The following is a 22,846-nucleotide window of genomic DNA, read 5'->3' as shown; positions in this document are numbered from 1 at the left end:
GTTGTGAGCATGTAGATCTGCTATTTTCACTACTTTTGGGAAACACTCTTGTATAATGAAGTAGGGCATTACTTTCACAACAATCATAAAAAGTAGATATATGAGGTTTCTACCCGACAGCAAGAATATGTAAAATAGGGCTACAACTATAATTTATTTTCGTATTTTTCTATCGATTACTTTTTCGATAAATCGAATAATCGAGAAGCGTTTTCTTTTAAATAATATCAACTACGTTTTTGAAAGAATTTGTGTATAATGAGACATGCCCAAAATAGGGATTGATTATTCATATATTTTATTGAATTATTGATTATCCGTATTTCTTTTATAATAATTTCGATTAGTTGGATTAACTATTGCACAGTGTAAAAGTTGAACGTGTGTGTCTGGCCTTCACTGTTTTACCAGCCAACTAGAGCTTTAGTATACAGGGGGACCAACAAATGACAGTTGGATACCTGCCAAAGTGGCTAGCAGAGGAGAAAAGAATAACCAGGCAGCCACAAAAAAAATTGCCAGCTATCGTCTGGAGACAAGTATTATTTTCACAACCTAGTAGTGTGTGAACATCTGTCGTACTTGTGTGTGTCACTGCGTACTGCTCAGTGGTGAGAAGGACACTGCCCTAGCAGTTCGATACCCCAATTGGAGCTTGCCATTCTTGCCACTCATGCAACAGTATGGCACGTTGGATAAGCATTAACCAAATGGCATATCTGTGTGCCTGTGTGGCCCAATTCTGCCGGTGGTTTCACTTGAGTGGCGGATCTGGGTTTTCCTCTCATGGCTTTACTCTCACTGTACGGCTGGCTGGCCCTGCTCCAGTCTTCATGTGTAGTGCGAGGCTGCCTGCTGCTGGTACACCCACACATCAATACCACTCAGTCGGATGCTATGATCCTCAGTCCCAGGGGCCTACCGCTCTCAGTGTGGTGGAGAACATGGGGAACTGAGGGATAGAGGCATGTAGGGAGGGGAACTGTAGAAGAGAGACATGTAGGGAGAGGAAGAGCGGCAATAAAAGATGATGGGGTTGAGGGAAAGAGAGGGAAGACACATTGAGAGAGTTTTAGGACAGAAGGAAATGAGACGGTGTCAGATGCAGATTGAGAGACAGATGGACAGACAGAGCAACAGAGGGCAGTGAGGGGAAAGAGAAAGTGTGTGAGTGAAAGAGAGAGAGAACTGGGACTTCCTGTATGCCGGTCTTCCATCCTTAATGGAGCTGAACCATGTAACTGAACACCTTCAGCATGGGTGTGCATGAAAGCCTTGGCTCCATATACATTTCTAGACTTTTCTTATTCATACTGTAGCTGTCTAAATGCAGCAAAGGCAGAAAATGCCACCCGCTACTTGCTAAATGCTAAGTTCTTGCTGGTGGCCGTTTGCTTTCAAATTCACCAGCCACTTGAGTGGGTGTTTTTAAGACTATTGAAGGTCTGCATATTCAGTTGACCCATTTTAGCTTTATGAAATAAATAAATAAATTAAACGTATGTGATTACTTTTCAAATTCAGGGCTTCCCCCTGCTATTCTCTATGTGCACACGTTCTTTCTGTAGAATCACTCTCTGACAAAGTGAAGCAAACTGTGTGTGTCCATCAGCCCCTAGCCTCAGGTTGCACAAGTTACTGTAAATACACGGAGACGGTAGCAACCACACATCTTCTCCTTAGATGTCCTCAGGTAGCCTGGCTGTTAGACATGTTAGCAGCTTCACAGTGCCACATCTTTTAACACGGCATGTCAGTCTTTATTCAACCTTCCGTCATTTATTCAATCATTTCACAAATAGTCTAATTAACTTCAGATTGTTTTTTTAAGGAGCTTTTAGCAAAAGTGGTTCATCTAGTGCACTGCTTTCCAAATAAACTGAGAATTTTGACCAAAAAAAAAGAGACTTGATCAATCTTAATATTAGTCTGTCAGGTTTTAGAAATATTAGTCTTCAGTCAGTCATTATAGTGCAACTCAAGGGTGTGGAGACTGTGGTACATTGCTTATTTTATTAGAAACACAGTTGTGCTCCCAAGTATAAATTAGGCTTTAGGCTGTTCGTTGAAAAGCCGTATGGTGTCTGTATTTTCATGTTTTGACTATTTTCCTCTCCTAAGGAAGATAGAGAGTACTTGTTAGTCGCAGGCCACGCGATGAAACGGGGCCAGCTACTCTGTGAATGGAATCAAACGAGGGGAAACCCCCAGAGTTTCTGCTTGTGGTGACTCATAGCTCCTGGTGTCATGTGGAATTTGGTCAAGTGCTTTTCGAGGTCGAGAGAATGCATCTTATAACTTCTGCTGTGACCCCACCCCCTCTTTTTCCATTTACAGTCTTACACTTGTAGATTATTTATAACTTTGTTTTGTTTAAGCCGACGTCAATATAGGAAATTATAGACAGAATTGGAGCCAGAATTAACTAATCTTTGTAATTTTTTCCTGTTTTGAAAAGCATCTTGAGTGTGGTGGTCAGTGTGAATCAGTCAGAATATGAATATGTGTTGGAATGTAGGGAATTTAAACTGATATATAATTATTTGTTTTGTCAAAGCAAGGGGTGGGTAATATACAGAAACGATCCCAATATGATGGATCTATTTTTGAATGAACATGATAAAGGTTTGTATCAAATATTCTTATTACATTTTCCTTGCATTTTCCATGTATATCATGTATATATCATATATCTGTATTATTATTATAGCTGTTTTTATGAACTGATCTAAAAGAATGTGTAAAAGCCAAATTTGAAAACTTGTCAAAAGAAAACTATATCAATGAATCATATTAAATTGAAAGAAGATATAGAACATTAAGTAAGGTATATACCGTAGAACATAAAATACAGTATCTACTGTATACTATGTTGTATGTCGGTCGGAGCAGAAGATATAACAGAAGAAGTAGAAGCAGAGCTAGACACAGGCAATGTAGATGTACTCATAGTATGCCTATGGAAGGAGAAATTAGACCTGCAGTTGTTTGTTGGCCAGCAGTAGCCTTCAGCTTCTATGGTGGCGATATATATCAATATAACTCTTATTATATCAATAATTATTATTATAACATAATAACGATTATGCACTTGCTAAATGATGGCATAGATGATCAAGTTTCAAGAAACTTGTGCGGCCATCGAAAAGTGTTAAACCTCAAGTCTGCTCAGCAGTAATAGTAAACGGTAACGATAAACATAACCCTGTGTTATGTTGAAATGTATTACTCCTAGAAATGAGTGTGCAAAATGGCAACGTCCACTAGAATTATTTCAGCACAAATGTTTTAATTTAGTAGCAGGGTAAGGTAGAGCACTATAGCCGGACAAGCAGTTTTCAACATCACTGCATACCTAAAACACTAGAAATCCATTTTGGAGCCTCTCGTTTATGCAATTGATTGCATCCTCTGCGATTTGCTGTAGTTGCAGTAGTTAACTTTGTGATTTTGTTCAGCCTTACCAGAGAAGCAGAGAATTTGTTAAACCGTTTTAGCCTAATTACCCAAATCTAAGAAGCACCGGTATGCTTTTGAAAATGGTCGAGACTCGAGAGTAATGTTAAGTGTGAGTCAGAGTCAACAGTCAGTGGGCTAAACATGCAGTACCACCGCATGAGAACTACAGTAATAAATAACCACTGAAGTGCAGAGACAGGGACATCCTGCCCAGCGCCGCACCGTTGTTAAGTCACAGCATAAGAATGTTCGAAGCCCGGTCGGTGCTGACCTTTGACCTCCCGTCTCAGATTCCGCACGCCGCGGGCAGCGTTGTGTCATAACGCCCCACTGTACTATAGCAGGGTAATTCCACCGCCAGCATGTGAACAGCCCGTCTTTTGTGTGTGTGTGTGTGTGTGTGTGTGTGTGTGTGTGAGTGAGCATCAGAACAGAGTGTGTTGGTGTGTAACAGAGAGGGAGAAAGTTAGAGTGTGTGTGTGTGAGAGTGAGAATAAGTTAGAGAGAATGTGTGAGAGACTGACAGACGGTGAACGATTGTCAGTCTCGCTTTCTACTCTGCTCTTCTCCCACAGCTTCTCTTTCCCCCTGCCTCTCTTCTGTGGCTCCCATAATAGTATCTGAACAGACAGCATTCCAGTGAGAGGGCACAGCCCTAATGACGACAAGATAAAAGGGCTGGAGAGGCTTCTCTGTTTCCATTCGTTGGCCTGAACCTTCTTTAGAGCTTCAGGCCTTAAATGAAACGGTTGCATATGGGGCTGTTTCACTTGGCTGTCTTAATTCTTCTGTAACCATCGGGACTCTTAACTTGATGTTTGGGGCGGCATTGGCTCAGGAGTTAGAGTACCCATCTAAGTGTCCTTGAGTAAGACACTTAAACCCTAACTGCCCCTGATGAGCAGCTTCGTGGCTTGCATGGTTGCCTCCGCCGTCTGTGTGGAACTGGGAATGTGAAATGTAATACACATTGTAAAGCACTTGGGACAAAGACACTATATAAAAATGCATCATTTACATTTTTATTGTCTCCGCCAGCCCAGAGGCGTGGCCGAGACTATGTTTTCGGCCCTGTCCGTGTGTCTGTCCGTCCGTTTGTGTACAGCTAATCTCCAGCACCGTTGGCCCGATCGATGTGAAACTGCACACACACTCCCTGGAGGCCAGAGCAGAACATTTGCCCCAAACTTTTCACATCGTCCTATATGGCGCCGCCAGGAGGCCGATTTTTGCTAAAACACATTTCTCTACATTACTCCTACAGATTTTGTCCAAACATCACGCAAATCGGTACATATTATCTCTATAGTAATATACTAATCCTTCTAAAAAAAAAATCGAATATTGTGGAAAAGTAAATTTTCTTCTGCAATATAATTAAAAAAGTGAAACTTTAATATATTCTAGATTCATTGAGTTTACAGTGTAATATTCAAAACCTGTTTATATTAATTGGCTGAGCTTTGACCTCTTCTGACCGGACCACCCTGTAGGTTTTTCTTTTCTTGGACAGTGCAGTTTCCATACCAGGCTGTAACAAAGCCTGACGCTTTCAATGGAGCTGTTTTTGTACAATCTGAGGATGCGGGGCCTAACTCCGTACTTCTTCAGGCGGCGAAACCAGTATAGTCGCTGCTGGGCCTTTTTCCTTACGTGTGTGTCCCATTTGAGCTCCTCCTCGATGTGTACTCCAAGGAACTTGAACTAGCTGACCCTTTCCACTGCAGCTCCATCGATGAAGACGGGCGCATGCTCTCTCCTCGGCCTCCTGAGCTCCTAGGTCTTGTCAACGTTGAGGGTGAGGCTGTTCTCCTGGCACCAGAGTGCCAGTAAACTGATCTCATCTCTATAGGCAGACTCATCGTTGTTGGTAATCAGCATGCTTCAGGATGATGTTGGAGTTGTGTGTGGCTGCGCAGTCATGTGTGTACAGGGAGTAGAGGGCTCAGCACGCATCCTTGGGGTGATCCAGTGTTGAAGATCAGGGTGTCGGATGTGATACTGCCCATTCTCACCACCTGGCGTTGGTTGAACAGGAAAACTAGTATCCAATCACACATACTTGGGTGTAGCTTTAGGTCGCTGAGCTTTATGTCAAATCTTGCCTCGAACAACTTACGCACGTACTTGCCCTTCAGCTTTTTGTTATCCATGTGTGACAGGAAGATGTGAAGAGCTGTGGCAATTGCATCGTCGGTGGATCTGTTGTAACGATATGCAAACTGCCACGGGTAAGACGGGAGCAGATGTATTCTCTCACCAGCTTCTCAAAGCATTTGCTGACTATTGGGGTGAGAGCGACAGGTCTCCAGTCGTTCAGACTGACATTCCTTGAGGATGGGCACAATGGTGGACTTTTTGAAGCCTGCCAGGAGCGCAGCCTGGGAGAGGTTGAAAATCTCAGAAAAAACTCCTGCCAGCTGTTCTGCACATGCCTTTAGGACGCGGCCTGGCATCCCATCAGGTCCCACCACCTTTCGGATGTTGACTCTCTTGAAGGCTATGTGCACTTTGTCCTCCCGAGATGTTTGGTAGGCTGGCCTCCCTTGCTAGATTTGCCTAGCTATTTGGTCGTCAAACAACACCTGAGCAGCTGATTGAGCAGTATAATAAGCTTGTTATAAGTGGGAAAAGCTTTCACAACTAAAATGCTGCTTGAATGGTGTATGAATTTATTTTTATATAATAGGGCTGCATAAGATATGTTCTAAGCTTCGACATCGCAATATAATGTGCGGTAGATATATTGCAAAGTATGCAATGCAGTTATGGCAAGTTGTGTCATAAACAGTCTAGTCTCAGAGATCTTTGCCTACCGATAGGGGTCTTCTAAATGCAAGGTAGTTCATAGAACAGCAGCGAGAACACCTGTTCACAATCCTACACGTCTCACTGCTTTGTCTGATTTGATTACTTACTGATAGAGGTGCTGTGATCGAGATTTTTCATTACGGATCCGATTCCGATCAGGCAGCATTAAAACAGATCCAATACCGATCCGATACGGCACATATTTAAGTCTCTATACTGTCTATCTCGTGTTGACCCCCCCCCCCGCACGTGCGGCTCCACTCCGACCCCTCCCTCCCCGCACACTGCTCAGAAAAAAGAAAAAAGGATTTTGCTGCATGTCTGAATCACTTTCTCTTTAATCCCAAATGCGTCCCCATCAGTGTAAAGAGCCTCGATGGACAGCTAGGCCTACTATGTTGCAAAAGACGCCATCTAAGTTTCCCTTTTATGTAGGCATTGTAGGCATGTAACGATTTATCGTATATCGATTTAAATCGATTCAAAGTGGTGACGATTTAAATCGATGCAATAAAATATGACATCGCGATGCAACCAGCAGAGGGCGCAATCGAGTCAGACTCCCTACCTTGTTCTCCGCCTACTATTTTGTCCCCTCGGGGCTACCATAGCTGCCTGCGTTCGTCTCTTCTTCACTCACTGAACAGCAGGCTATGAACGGCAGAGTGGGGTTCACGTCCTCTCAGGCTATGAAATCTAAACAACTAGGTGATAGCACTGCATAAAGAGGGAAATGTGCGTCGCATGTAAACATGTTTATTTGATTGATGAATTGCCCAAACTATACCGTTTACCCCCTCCCCCGTCTCACGCCGTTGTTAGCTGTCTGATTTAAACTCTGTAGGAAACATACAACTGATAAGGCTTAATGAAAACGGCTAATTCTGGAGCTCCTCGGTGCGGCTGCAGAGTACAATGAATAATAATCTAATTTAATAATTTAACAATTGTATCAGACCGCTGACAACACCAAACTCCTTTCAACACTGTCTTTCAGATATATAGCGAATTTCATTGATATTAATCAATTAATTCTTATCTAATCTCATTTGGAGCAGTTTAAAACAGTTTCCCTTATTACTGTACATAAATGTGGTGTTTTATACAGAATGCTGAGAATGTAGCATAGATAAAAAATAACTTGTAAATCCCAAGGCTAAGCCTTAGTTTGTTTATTTGAAGGTTTTCTTTATAATTTATTTCATCTGGGATATATGTTTTAAAATTCATTTATGTCTTAATGTGACAGTTAATGCATGTACCTCGTGAATAAAAAGGCTTTATTTAATTTCATGTATTAAAAAGAGGATAAGAGAAAAAATATCGTTTTTTTTAAATACATGATTTTTGTAAAATAAATAATCAAGGTTTTCAGTAATTTGTCTGGAAAATAAATGTGCTAAAAAAATCGTGAAGAATCGTATCGTGAACCTCGAATCGTGATTCGAATCGTATCGTGAGTTGAGTGAATCGTTACATGCCTAAGGCATTGTCTTTCTTAATAAGACGGACAATATTAAATCCTGTGGGTTAATGATTAATCGCCAGGTTCGAGAGAGCACTGGTGGAAAAAGTACTCACATTGTTTACTTAAGTAAAGCTATCAATGCTGCAATGTAGAAATACATGTAACAGTCCGGAATTGAAAATGTACTTAAAAGAACAAAAGTATTGGTATCAAAATGTACCGAAAGTACTCATTATGCATGATGTCCGATTTCACACGTTTTCAAATGTTTAAAATGTAAAAAAAATCTTTTGAAAATAGCGGATCTACAAGCTCACAAGCATTGTGAGCTTGTAGATCGGCTATTTTCAAATGGCCAAAATGTATGTCGGGCTGAAGTGGTTACTGTATGTTTTGTAATAATTATCAAAACCTACAAAGTAACTAGTAAACTAAAAACTAACAATTTCAAATAATTGTAGTGGAGTAAAATTATAATATTTACCTCTGAGATGTAGTTTAGTAGAAAGTACTGAAAATTGTAAATACTCCAGTAAAGTAAAAATACCTCAACATTTTACTTAAGTACAGTACTTCAGTAAATGTACACCACTGCGAGAGAGAGGAGCTCACGTCGCAAAAGCGAGTGTTAATTCAGCCAAAATCTGTCACTTGCGTTTCAAATCGTATTGTTTGATCGGCTGGTGATATAACTCAACAGTCACAAGGTATTTATAAACATACTTGTGTGGATTACGGAGACATTTGAATGAAGTCTTGATCGGGGCTGCGCACTTCTGTGTTGCACAGACTTTGTGTCAGTCCGTGCAACATGTGGTTCGCGGCCCGACGGAAACGGCCGGCGGTCCCCACTCTGCACACTTTTTTATTAACTTTTTATTACTGATTTTATGTCAAACTAAATGTTAAAAGAGGATTGATCAAGTGATATTACTCAACAGAGAACATAACCTCTCCAGAATCATAGTGAACAAAGTTCCGCAACCGCAACGTGCTGGAAAGAAGTGCTGGAGTGGAGTACTGGAATGGAGTGCTTTGATTGGAGCGTTTGATCGGTCATTTTCGTTGCAGTCTGATTCGACCTACAATTTTTGGCTGATATCGCGCCGATATCCGATCTGTTAATCGGATCGCGGCATCTCTACTTATTAGTTACTGGAAGGAATGCACACTACACTGACTAAATATAAATGTAATATCATTGGTCTTTATCTTTGTTTCTCTATTTCAGTAAACAGAATACTGTTTAGTAGAATAGGCTGTTAAAATGAAAGGCTACTGCACAAAAATAGGCACTTCAAAGTAATCGTTCATAATGTTGATTGGCTCAGTTGGCCAGCAATAACTGAAAATATACCCGTAGGTCATGGTGACATAATATTATGTGGTGAGTGCTGTCCATGCATCTGTGGTTAGAGCTTTGGGACCGTTGATTAAGCTTTTGCAGAGATCTTGTACTGTCTGTCTCCTCATAGAGCTATTCATTTCTAAGTTCACGTGTTCATGTGAGTGGTAACGTTTTATGGGACTGGGCTGTGTATCCATGTTCGGGATTTAGCGAAAGTACTCTTTATGCATGATGTCAGATTTCACACGTTTTCAAATGTTTAAAATGTAAACAAAAACTTTTGAAAATAGCAGATCTACAAGCTCACAAGTATTGTGAGCTTGTAGATCGTCTATTTTCAAATGGCCAAAATGCATGTCGGGCTGAAGTGGTTACTGTATGTTTTGTAATAATAATCAAAACCTACGAAGTAACTAGTAAGAAGAACCGTGATGTCACATCATGCACATTTTTCAACACAAAGAAGCGACCATGCATTGAACTTGTAATGGACTGGTGGATGTTAACCCGTTGCACAGCTTACTTTGGACCTTGTTTTCATTAAATGTTTATGATGCTGTGTGTGTCGCGCTCTTGCGTGAAAGTGTTGTAACACGGTAAAGTGCTTTCTGTGTGATGTTGTCGTTTGTTAAGAATTTGTCAGAATTAATTTGATCAATTTGAGAACAGAGACTGCTCGACAGGGGAGACGAGCATAAATGAGAGGGTTTGTGTGTGTGTGTGTGTGTGTGTGATGAGAGAAGAGCTTATGGCGCACTGCCTGCAGCAACCTCTTCTACACTAAAGTTTAAATTTAATATCAAACAGACGGCAGTGTGCTGTGGACAATAAATCAATGGCCATTACTGTACAGTAGTATTGCCGTATATTTTGCAACTGAATCAATTTAGAGATTGACAAAAATATTCAGAAAATCGAATATCCGTGTGCATCCCTAGTTACTGGTCTTGCGAACACACTTCACAGTGCATTCACAGAGGTGTTATGTTGAGCCAATCAGAGTATTGAACAACTGCCTTATTTCCCCCTCTAAAATCACCCTAATCATTTCTAGAGTGATGCATCATTTCCAAATAGAGCTATTAAAGTTTAAATCTGCATCGGCCTATATCTGGTGAAATTGTGTGTATGTGTGCACACACACACACATATATATATATATATATATATATATATATATATATATACACACACACACACACACACACACACACACACACACACACACACACACACACACACACACACACCGCCTCCAGGCAAAACACTATGGGCAATACTGAGGCTTCCATCTTTTTGTATGCAAGATCATTATGGATCTGCATGCATGCATCCTACATTACCATGACCAAACATGGCAACCAGCGGACAGGTCCCGGCTGTTATATTGAAACCTGTAACCCATAGAAAAGTGTTACCCCCTAGGAGGAGCCCTCTTACAGGAGACCATGCAGAATAAAGCCCGGTTCATACTTTGTCGCACGACGTGTTGCATGCTAAAAATACACAACCAGACACAACTGCGTCTGGTAGAATCCAGGCAAGTTGTAATGAGTCCCATATGCTGGGGCATTGAAGCTGTCATTCTGGGTGGGCCTATGCCCATCCAGGTCCCCGCCTACTCGTAGATCCGATCCACCCCTGCTTACTGTTTCTTGTGTCTATAGTGTGGACTCCTATTTTGCCCTTTTTAGCACAGCTTTGTGTGTGTGTGTGTGTGCAGTACCTGATTATGGGGATTGCTCATAATTTAGCAGCTAAAAAGCTTGTGATGCGTTGCGCGCTTGTAGATTGGCTATTTTATTTAACGTTAATTATTATTATTCAATCAATTCAATCTTTATTTCAGACCCAGGAGGATCCATGTCATATTATATAGGGCTGTCACGGTTATGACATTTTACTTGACGATTAATTGTCATTAATTGTCATTCTGAAATGCAGGCCCTGAAATGTGTTAAATCTCATCCCTTCTCTCTCCCCTTGCTTTCCTGTCTTGGGGGGAAAAAAGTTAAGGTTCAGCATATTCTCATATGCCGATAAACTACATTGCAGGAACTTGCGATATGTGTAACCCTGTTGTGCAGGCCAGGCTGACAGATATACTGTACCTGAGAGTAGGCTTGATCACATGCCGTTTTGTTGACTAGCAAAGTCATGGCTTTTGCTATTTGTGGCCGCTTTTGTAAATTTGTTTCATTGTCGGTTGTCTCACGACTTGCTTTGGTCTTAATTCATAGACTGAATGAAAGTTTATTTAGCAGCTGTCTGTGTGTGTGTAACAAGAACTCTGTGGTAAGATGTTTGTTGGTAACAATCATCCATTGTTAATAGTTGTCTTATATGAGGTTTAAAATTAATATAAAAAGAAAAGTAAATTTTCTTAGGAAAGTTCTTCGTTGGTGCATTGAGATCAAGGTTCAAGGTTTCTTCATTGTGAGTACATAAGATTACATTCTTTAAATCTGGTTTATCAGACATAGCAGCATTAATATTAATAGTAGTATTAAGCAAATGCACAGTTTAGCCTAGCACTTAGGTGCTTGAAGGTGCTGTGTGAAAGGTTCGTATTCCCAGGTTATAATCATCTTTACATGTATGTCTGTGTGTAAAAGCTGTTCAGTGACCTGTGTCAGTGTACCTGGCATTATTCAATACACAGGCTGCCTCTGACCCCAAACAGAGGTGCAGAGGTTTGTGCAGAAATGTTTTCATGGACCGCATTCTTGACATCCTTACATCACCATGGGTAATAAGCCTAATTGCCAGAGCAATGTATGATATCTGTTGTACCTTGATTGTTTAACTGCACCCCACGATCATAAATGTATACACAGTTGCAGTAAACTAAATGCTACGCCTGACACTTTCTCACCAATAGAATAGCAAACCAAGTTTACCTTATGGGCTAATAGTCCTTTTTAAATGAACCCTTAGTCCTCTACTCCTCTTAAAGTGGACCAAAAAGTGGACCAACAGGAAAGGGACTCAGTTATTTTTGCTTTCACATTCTCATCGTCACAAAAGGGTTGTGTGTCTTTTATGTCAGAGGATTCGCTGATTTTTCTAATTTTATCTAGTGGTAAATAAAAGTACTTTTGATACAGCCTAGTTTTTTACTTTGATGCACCACTGCAGTGCAGCTCTAATGAAGTTCTCTGCTTTCATATGAACTGCAAATTGTAGGGAAACCTTAGCATTTCTGTGCATTGACAGTTGCCCTTTCATGTCCTTTTGGCTTCATTCTTTATATGGATAAATGTCTATTCTTCCTTGAACCAAACTACTCCTTGTCCACTAGTCTTGAGTGTTAACTAAGCCATGGTTCTATTTTGTGTTTCTGAGCTTCCTGGTGCAATAGCATGTGATTTATCTACAGCAAGCCTAGCAGGGCTCAAATAAAATGGCAAAGGCAAAACTAACCTGTAGTGCTTAACAATGCACAGGTTAAACAAACCACAACGCAGAATTCAAGTTTACCGTACTCGGACCACCCCCAAGGAAGTCTGAAAATAATTCAGAGGGGTCTGAGTTATTTTGGAGTGCTCATACAGTATAACGTGCAAAAGAAAATCTGCCTAATTGCTCTGGTTCATTTGGTGGGCTGAAAGTGTGAACACAGTCTCTGCATCAACGTCACAAAGGCACAATTATTCACCATGGCTCTGCAAGAGGCTAGCCGTCTATTTAAGGGTCTTTGTGTGTCTAGAGCAAATCTCTCAAACTGCTGGACCAATCATCCCAAACTTTGTATGCACGCTGCCACTGCCTGCCAGTAGGCCTCAGAAATCCGTGACCCATATGTGGCTCCCAAGAACCAATTGATTCAATTTATTTGTATTTATTGTATTTGTTAAAAAATATGTTGCATCTTTTCTCATATAGCTGTGGCAATGGAACATAACATGTCTGTAATCCTGTCTTAACGTCTCCCCTACATTTGTCTTGGTTTTCCAGGTGCAGATGCAAGTTCACCCAAACCTGTCGGCCAAGGAAGACGCTCTGCAGCACATCGAGGAGTTGATCCTCCAGCTCCTCAACATGCTGTGTGTGGCCCAGCCCCGCTCTGTACAGGACGTGGAGGTAATTGACTTCCTGTCTCATTCCTGATACACAGCTAACTTGAACTTCTACATGTGTTCTTCTGCAGGCTTCTTCAAGGTGTTAGGTGTTCTAAAAATACATTTGCACTACCCAGAAAAGTGGAAAAATGTCACAGGAGGCTTGATATCACTGTCAGGTATTATTTAATTAATTCATCTGCCGCTGCCAGCATTTTTTACCTTTTTATATTGACGATCTTTGGAGAGCCGCGGGAGCCGCAATGTGTACACAAATGTAAACAAAGGGTGTCTGGGGGGTGGGGGAGGGTCTCCTCTATCCACTAGAACAAAAACATTTTACCGCAATCGGCCATTTTGTTGCTATGGCCCGTTGAAAAAAATAAATAATAATAAATCCGAGCCAGATGTGTTTTTCTACAAATCATAACATAGGAGTGGACAGAAGTGATGTTTTTTGGGATGATGTCACATCCGTCTATTCCTTCTCTCAGAGTCGAGGGATCATTCCTAATTATTATTTTTTAATTGAGGGAGATGTCCGTCAATGGCGGTCAACGGTTGGATTTGAAATGACGGAGATCTCTGTCTATGGCAGGGAATGTGGAAAAGAGTTGTGATGGGTATTTTAAATGTTTCGTTGCTTTCACAGATCTCACTTGTGAATGTACTTGCAACTTTTAAAATATATATTTTTATCGGCTCGCCAGAGGCAGCGGATCCTTGAACAGACGCGCAACTAGTCATCACTTTTGCATCACTTTCGCATCACTTTTTTTCTCATTGGCTGAAACTCTGTCCAATTCGCTTTGTAATTTGCATATCTGGTCTAGAGCGGACACGGAAACAGCTGTTTGTGTTCATGTGTGAGTAGAAATGATCGGATACAGTAGGCGGAATCTAAACCCAGACTGAACGGTAATGGTGCGGTCACACAGTGACGGCAAGTAGCCGCAAAAGATCGCAAGCCCATGTGGCACTTCCGACCATTTACGTTTCTCTGTCATCTTCCGGGGTTTTGAGCAACTGGTGGGCAGTGCCAACAAAGTGCCGGTTTTACGGATTTGTAGTTCTTTGGCTAGTGCTGTTTGTACAAGTGAGGACAGAGGAATAACACTACTCAACATGAAAACATATGCATGTGTAATGTAAAATATTAATATTATCCAGCAATATGAAATCATTTGTGCACCTTGACAAATATGAAAACATCATTACATCATTATGAATAGCATTAACCAAATGAACCCCAGCAATGCCTATTCTGGTGGGAACATAAGCCTAAAATAGCCGCTCAGAACGCGTTGTGTTGTGAGCATCGGCTAAGAGATTTGGTGTTGACAGAAAAAATCAGTCCAACTAATGTAGGTCCGTTTTGACTAAGAATAGAGGGTTTAGGCTACATGTGAATTACATCAATAATTATGATTGTGTAATTATGACCAGATTCATATGGTAGAAGGGTGCAATTTATGACAATAAAGCCCACGTTTGTATGTGAAACTGTAGAATTCATTCAAATCTTCTCATTTATTTTGGATAGTAATTTATTATTATGATATTCTTTATGATGCTCACATAAGCTATTCAGATGGGGTAAACAGTGCAAAGTATTCAGGCCATTCACCACAAATAAGGATGTTTACATTTATTGAAATACAAGCACATAAGGCTAGCCGTTTGTTCTGGATCGTCTGCCTTGCATTCCCCCTGCATTTTTGGAGTGCTGGATCACTGGGAAAAAAAGTGCGAGCTGATATATATGGCTATCATTTCTTGTTTTAAAGTGTGTCTTCTGAGAAATATATGGCTGTCATTTCTTGTTTTAAAGTGTGTCTTCTGAGAAATATATAATCTTAGGGACCTGCTGCAACACCTGACACACTGATTCCCACCTGTGTCACATTATAAAATACATAGATGGATGCGTGTGTGCGTAATGTGTTATGTAGATTGCAAAGTCTAAGTCTTCTTTTCCTTTACAGGAACGGGTCCAGAAGACCTTTCCCCACCCCATCGATAAGTGGGCTATAGCTGACGCCCAATCGGCTATCGAAAAACGCAAGCGGAGAAACCCTTTACTTCTCCCGGTGGACAAGATACATCCTCTGCTTAAGGTAAAGACCTCAACCCAGCTTAGGACACCATTCTTTCCAATAGGTTTGATGATTTGTGTTCCAAAATGTACTACATCCATTTTGGATTGAAATCATTACCTGGAGTTCATCATTCAATGTCGATATACAGCATGGATGATCTAGTCAGCATACGTTTTTGTTGTTGTTTTCCTTTTGGGCAACATACTATATTATGAATCACCGTTCTACTATTCCACGCAAAACAAATGCTAAGAATAATTTATCTGACTATGTTTACAGTAACTTCCTTTCCCTCTTGTCTCTCAACAGGAGGTCCTGGGATATAAGGTCGACTACCACGTCTCCTTGTACATCGTGGCTGTTCTCGAATACATATCAGCAGACATACTGAAGTTGGCAGGCAATTATGTCGGCAACATCCGGCACTATGAAATCAGCCAGCAGGACATCAAGGTGTCCATGTGTGCAGACAAGGTAGGTTCTGTGTATGAGTTCTTAACACATCAAGTGCCAGTTTTTTTTTAAAACAGGGTACATTTAATGCCAGCGTTCTTACCGTTTACGCTGAGCTGTTAACTCATTCCCTGCCTAGAACGACTAAAACGTCTTCTGTCCCATAAGCCATGCCTGCCTAGAACGACTAAAACGACTTTTTAAATTTTTTTTTTTTTTTTTTTTACTTTTTTTTTTTATTATTTGACCCAAAGACCAAGGAGATATGATTTTTCGAAGATCTAGACTCCCATCCACTTCCTTGTTAACTTTAAACTTAAAAATTCTGTATCTCGGCTCCTGAGTACTTTTTTTTTTTCAATGAAAAATCTTGGCAGTGGGCAAACGCGGCCAGAAATAATTCAGGCAGTGAATGAGTTAAGAGCTGTAGATGCCTCCATGAGGACGCGGATGTAAAAGGGTGCGTGCGCGATGGTCGAGGGTCTCGACTAACGACTGGAACAATAATATTTCTAACGCGATCCGCCATTGAGTGATTGCACGTCGAAAATGGCTTGTTTTCACCACGGTAAAAAGATATGGAGATAAGGACGTTTTTCTCCAGATCCTATCATTGGAGAGTTGCGTTAGAGCGCCCCTTGTGGAATATTAAAACAAAGTTATATGTATTGCAAACACGGAAGATTCTCGTTTATGGCACTCGACGGGTGTATTTGCAAACACAAAGATTCTCGTGTTTGGCACTCAATGTGTTAACACATTCACTGCTAGGGGCTTTCTGGTGCTGGCAGGTAGCTTCTGCCAGCATTTTAACGCATTCTGACAATTTTTTCAAGAACCACAGAATATTTATCTCCAGTATGATCGATCCCCTGATGGTTGCTAATCACTGAGGAAATCACTGCTTCCGTGAAAAAAAAGAAAAATATCATCCTGACCTCCCGTTCTCTTGTTATACCCAGTTGAAAATAGCTTGTTTTGCCAAAAATAGATAGTAAAAAAAATAATACACAGGAGCCGAGATACAGGATTTTAAAGTAATAAGTTAACAAGGAAGTGAATGGAGCAGTGAAACTTCGGATCACGTTATCTTGGGGTCTGGACGTTTTTTTTTTTTTATGACGGACATAGCCGTCTTTGACGGTTAACGGTTGGATTTGAAAAGACGGATATATCCGCCTTTGGAAGTTCTTAATCAAAATTGGTTTCATTACATTACAGTTGGGACATCTCTTTGGCTCAAACAGTTATGCACCAACTACATGAATCGCAAAGTCCTGAGTGGAGGACCTATCGTGTCTTGTCATTATGCTCGCTCTATCCCCTCTTTCTCATCTCTGCTGTATTATCTAACAAAGCCTAAACATTTAAAAACAAATAACCTTTTAAAGAGCAACGTTGCAGATTTTTTGCCTGAATCTGTAGTGGTGATGTTCTCTTTAGAAAATGTTGACATAACACTTCACAGTTTGTTCTGTGTCAAGTGCCAGCTCTCAGTGGAGCTGGAAATGAATGCCTAAAATGAGTTGAAACTCGTCATTTTACATAGGCTGACCTCCTCACAATAGAACGGTAGGATTTAGGTACTTCTGATGACCCAAAATTCTAGTTTGAGGACCTAAGGGTTTTTCCAGGTCAGGTCAGGCAGACGTCCATATCTCTGCACAGTAGCAAAAATACCCTATAGCAGGGGTAGGCAACAGGCGGCCTGTGGGCCAGAACTGGCCCGCCAGCGAAAATATCTGGCCTAACAAATTATACATTTTATTATATTAAATAGCTGACTGACAGTCCAGGAAGCTATGGACAGCAATAGCTTTGAATTGATAAAACCGGGTAGGATGAAGAAATAGTTCCATTTCCATTCTTTGAATGTTATGTTTTCACTGTCAACTTTCCTCTTGGATGAAAACTTCTCGCACGTTTAAAAAACAAACCAATGCTGTGTTTCACATGCCTTAAATTATACATTGTTTCTCTCCGTTCTAACAGACCTTGAACCATAAAAGAGCTCTTGTTCGAAAAGGAGTATGACTCTTTCTCCAGATAAAATGTTCTTTTGAAACTTTTTGATGTCCTAAATATAATATATAATATCCCATAGGTGCCACATTCAAGGATGAGGCCTGCACAAAAAAAGATGACACAAGCATTTCTGTGTGCACTTGTAACATTTGATTCCACATGCTTTTCTATCAACCACATATAGTTATTATTATTGTATATAAGGTTGTTTGTTGCAAGTTCCAGGTCCTAAATTAGCCATTGATTGTGTTCTGGCCCACCATACTTGCCGAACCCTGCTCTATAGCAGTGGTTCTCAACCTTTTCAGGCCGCGACCCCCAAAATCATATTTGAACTGGGGACCCCCCACCCTGACAAGCACTTGGAAGTGTAGGAGTTGAGGCATTACATTTAGTTTGACTCAGTTCCCACAGATAAATATTGTGAAAATGGCAGATCTACAAGCTCACAATGCCTTGCAAAGTGAGGTGTTGTGAACTGGTAGATCGGCTATTTTCTAAATGTTTGCCTTGGCCAATTGTTGATTACTTTTAATGCACTGATGATTACTTTCTTCTTTTTCTTTTTTTAATGGTATTGAAAATGTCATAAGTCCTTAAATTGTCACTTCACTGTCATCTGCGGACCCCCCCCCCCCCCCCCCCGACCCACAGGTTGAGAACCACTGTTCTATAGAATAGAGTAAAGTCTTTGTTCTCTTCCTTAATTTAACATGCGTCTTTCCATCTCCAGGTGCTGATGGATATGTTTGACCAGGAGGAGGACATTGGTTTGGTGTCCCAGTGCACAGAGGAGCCCTCCTCCTCCGGGGAGCTCACCTATGACGACCAGGTGAGGCAGGAGATCGCAGAGGAACGACAGTACCTGAGAGAACTCGACCTCATCATCAAAGTGTTCCGACATCACTTTTTGTCCAACAACAAAATCTTCACGCCTCAGGTGAGGACGGTTTTGCATGATTAGCTCCTACACTCATTGCTCTTACTCTTATTGAGCTCAGTGATCTGAAGCTAACATTTTTATGGTTGTTTGTCGGGAGGCATCGAGCAAGTATGTGTCTGTGTCCCTTTTATACCCATATATGGAGATGCCTCATGTCATCAATATGACATCATAGTACTGACGTCATAGACTTGCTACTAAGTACTATGGTCATGGGTACCGTACTGGGTACAACTTATGTGCTGACAATGAGTATTGCAAAAATGGGTGGGGAATGCATTCCCAACTTGCATCGTTCCCGAGTAGGCCGGGGACTAGCATAGTGACTTTATAATGGCGGAAAGTGTAGTGTTACCTGGTAGTGTGCAGAATCGCTTGCCTACAAAAAAGGTCTCCCTTGAATTGCATTCAAATTGAGTAAGCCCCCTTCTACAACCAAAATCATATTTTCTGCTGAGCAGCAAATTCATGTGGAAACGGCTGTGTCCACATATATTGCAGTGTTGAGCTGAAGAATTGCAAGCTGATTTCTTTTGTCAATATTGTACAGCCTTGGGGGAGAACGGGAGCCATGACAAAAGCTCACAGTAAAATCCTCTCAACAGCAACGTTCAACAATGCTCTCCAACTGCAGTTTGATGACTTACTTAACAAAGCTGACTGCAAACAAATCCAGCATAAGAACATTTAAAGATTAGAACTCAAATGCTGTAATTAACTAGCTGCTAATCGTCGCCTTCACAGTGGAACCCTGTTGACTTTACAATCTGCTTTGAAACGGAGGCAGTACTGACGGCCTTCTTAGGAAAAAGTAGCTTTTGCCTCAACAATTTTCTTCAGTGATGTGAAAGATCGTCCTGCTGCTACTTGCCACATTGACTGAAACCATTCTCACCTTAAGGCACACCGCTCTGAAAAAAATGGGCGCCATGCCAGGAAGTTTGAATCCAACTCAGAGACCTGAGTTGCATGTCAGCCCTCCTCTCCACCCTCATTTTGCCATCTCATCTCTGTCGTATCACAATAAAGTTGCAATTCATTAAAAATGAGAAAAAGAAAAAAAGATGAGATAGACAATATTATGTCTCAAACATGCTGCTAGTGGGTGGAAGTGAGGCAGGGTGGGCCTATTAAAACCTAAACACTGAAGCTGATTGGTCGCTCAGTGGGTTGAGAAAGACTGAGTGGAAAAGTAACGTTTTTATGGGCTGCTGGCTGCGGCTTTGCATATTTTGGGTTGGGTAATTTGCGGTATCGTTTGGGTGAGGAGGATGGTCCTATCGCAGGCCCTGTGGAACGCAGAACATGTAATTACTGTGAGACAGGAACAACATGTGCAGCCCCTGCCAAAATAACCTCAATTATGTCTGGTGAAACACGGCATAATCTCAAATTACTTGGGAGAGGAGTCGAGAAAGTGCTATGGTCAAATAATGACAGGACCCAACTTCTACTCATGCTGGGGCAGCCAATAATCTCCACATTCTATTTTCAGTTGTTTCTCATCATTTTGATGGATGATTCCTTTTTTTTTTCTCAGGCTTGCAAGCAAATTAGATCTGCTGTTACAGCCTCCACTGTATGTTGTCATCATGGATCTTTTTTTAAACTTATTTATCCAGGGCAGGTTAGCCGAGTCTGCATATTCTATTTCAGCAACACCCTGTTTCTCACTGCTCAATGCTAGCATTAGCCATGTGATTAGCCTCAGTTTGGGGGTGAGCATTTTGCTCAAGGGCACCTTGATGATATTACTTTGTATGTATTTTTTCAATTTGTGTGCTCACATTTCCTTGCCTGGTCTGGGGATTTCAACTGGTGGATTTCAACAGTGTTTTTGCAATTACTTTTAGCTGTTAAATGGGAATTTAGTTACCCTTCCACCATCCTTCACTCCAACCTTGATTCCAGTTATCCATTCATTTTTCTTTCTTTCTAATTTGAGACACCTTGTTTATATCCTTCTCTCCATGCCTTTATGACCTGTGAGTGAATAAAAATCCAAAGACTTGCAGAACGTTAAAAAAAATTAAAGGGTGACAGTGTGGCCTAGTGGTTAGAGTGACCTACCTGTTGACAAAAAAAGTCACAAATTCGATAACTACAACAGTGACATGCCCCTCTCACTGTAGGTTTCTCCTGATAAAAACATGCAATGTACTGTCAAAATGTTCCTTCCTGTAATCTTCTTGTTGCAGAACAGCACTGCCTGTTTTGCCACCACAAAGGTTACTTAAGAGCTTGTGTTTTCTTGGTAAATGCCACCAGCCATTTCTGTTCATCGCCAGTCATGAATGTGACAATTATATATCCCGTTTTGCTTATGTTTTGCTTTTTAACGCCACTCGCACACCTGCTTATAGATCGGTTCCCTCAAATCTTCTGTAAATATTGTCCCCAATTTCAATTCAGTCACCCCTCACTACATCATATCCAGTTCTACCGTTGTCACTCTGTTAATTACTAATTACTAATCCTTGTTTTCCCAGGATGTGGAGGTTATCTTCAGTAACATCATGGACATCCATGAGTTGACACTGAAGCTCCTCGGTCTGATCGAAGACGCCGTGGAGATGACAGCAGATGGCAGCCCGCACCCTTTGGTCGGTAGCTGCTTTGAGGATCTGGCAGAGGTACGCACAACACATTCTGGAGCAGCTCTGTATCCTGTAGTAAATTCTATAGAAGGCAAAGTGGTTTAAAAAAGGTTCCTATAGAGTATTCTGCTACTGTGCAGAGGTATGCAAGTCTGCCTGTCCTGACCTGGAAAAACATTGTCTTCAAACTCAGAAGTTCCCTGATTATTTGGGCTGATCGGAATCAGAATTTCTCTAATCACCTTAACAAGGACACAAGGGCCCGGACCGCTGGCATAGCGTTCCGGGCACCTAGGCTACAATATAGCCTGACTTCGAATTCGAGGTTCGAGTCCTGTTCCCGACGACCTTTGCTGCATGTCTCTCCCTGTTTCCTGTCCATCTCTACTGAAATCTAGAAATAAAGCCCAAAAAGTAAAAAAATATCTTAAAAAAAAACAAGGACACAAGGCAGCATCCAAGGTTAGATACACATGTGAATGCACTCATTGTCATCCCCTTGAAGTCGCAGTGGAGACTCAAGAGTCTCTCCCCTGTCTGATCCTCCAGGAGCAGGCATTTGACCCATATGAGACCTTGTCTCAGGACATCCTTAGCAAGGAGTTCCAGGAGCACTTCAACAACCTGATGGCACGATCCACTGTCTGTCTGTACTTCCAGGTAAGACCTTCAGAAAACAGTTATGGACTCTGTGAGAGTGATTAACCACAGGGCCTTTAGTCCGTCAAGGTTGTTTAGTATATACATTTGTTTGTTTTCAGATCTAACCCTTGAAATGCAAAAACAAGGGCTGGAACTTTTAACACAGTGACCAAAATCTTCAAATATAGTCAAGAAATTTAGGGAAATGTTTTTCATCCATGCACACATCGACTTATGCTTAAACCTTTTTCTTTGAGGTGTCCTGGTATCCCTCAGTCATGGGTCCAAAATACACTGTACTTTAGACCTCACAGGTTTGAAGCCCACCTTAGGAACATTGTCACATCCTTTTCTTTCCCCCTCTCTCCGTCCCATCTTTGCTGTCAATCTCCACTATCGTATAAGGCACAAAATACTGTAGACATAGCCGTAATTGTAAATGTTTGTTTAATATGAAAGCTCAAGTAGGTCACTCTGTGTGTTTATACCAGCACAGGAATGTCTGACCGTTATTCCCGTCTCACTTTGAAGTCAACCTGGGTGCCGGGTGGAATGCCTCCAGCACTGTTTGAGGGCATGTCATGACATATTCAATGTCCTGTGTACCGTTTACTCACTGCTGCCGCATTGTTTTATTTGGACATTCCTCACAGGAATAGCATTGAATTATGCTCAGTGGGGTGCAGTTTGGCAGGCCCCTTTGAAGATGAAATATTTGCTAGTGTTTTCTCAGGCCGAAAACCGCGGAGAGCCGCAACGTTCACATGTAATCATATTAGCTCAAAGCGTAGAGAGTACATATCCAAGCAGTGCACTCAGTGCTAATGTGAAATGAGTTAAGTGCCGCTACTAATTGTTTTAATATTATTATCTCTGTCCTTAAACTTCCCTCCCTGGTCTTCTTTTGGGGCATGCTATGTTTAACCTGACACCTCCAGTC

At 41.3% G+C, this 22,846-nt stretch overlaps 1 protein-coding gene across 1 annotated transcript in view; it reads left to right on the top strand.

The window, feature by feature from the left end:
• Positions 1 to 22,846, top strand: part of sos2 (son of sevenless homolog 2) — a 50,271-nt gene that overhangs the window by 9,782 nt on the left and 17,643 nt on the right. The window contains exons 2-7 of the mRNA XM_084045419.1: positions 13,044 to 13,169; positions 15,133 to 15,264; positions 15,556 to 15,720; positions 18,458 to 18,664; positions 21,157 to 21,300; positions 21,814 to 21,924. Of these exons, the coding sequence (XP_083901545.1) occupies positions 13,044 to 13,169; positions 15,133 to 15,264; positions 15,556 to 15,720; positions 18,458 to 18,664; positions 21,157 to 21,300; positions 21,814 to 21,924 (885 nt within the window). The remainder of the gene's footprint in view (positions 1 to 13,043; positions 13,170 to 15,132; positions 15,265 to 15,555; positions 15,721 to 18,457; positions 18,665 to 21,156; positions 21,301 to 21,813; positions 21,925 to 22,846) is intronic.

This window comes from Gymnoscopelus microlampas (assembly GCF_963454915.1).
Source record: "Gymnoscopelus microlampas genome assembly, chromosome: 20".
NCBI classification, from domain to species: Eukaryota; Metazoa; Chordata; class Actinopteri; order Myctophiformes; family Myctophidae; genus Gymnoscopelus; species Gymnoscopelus microlampas.
This window is presented reverse-complemented; position numbering and strand designations above follow the sequence as displayed.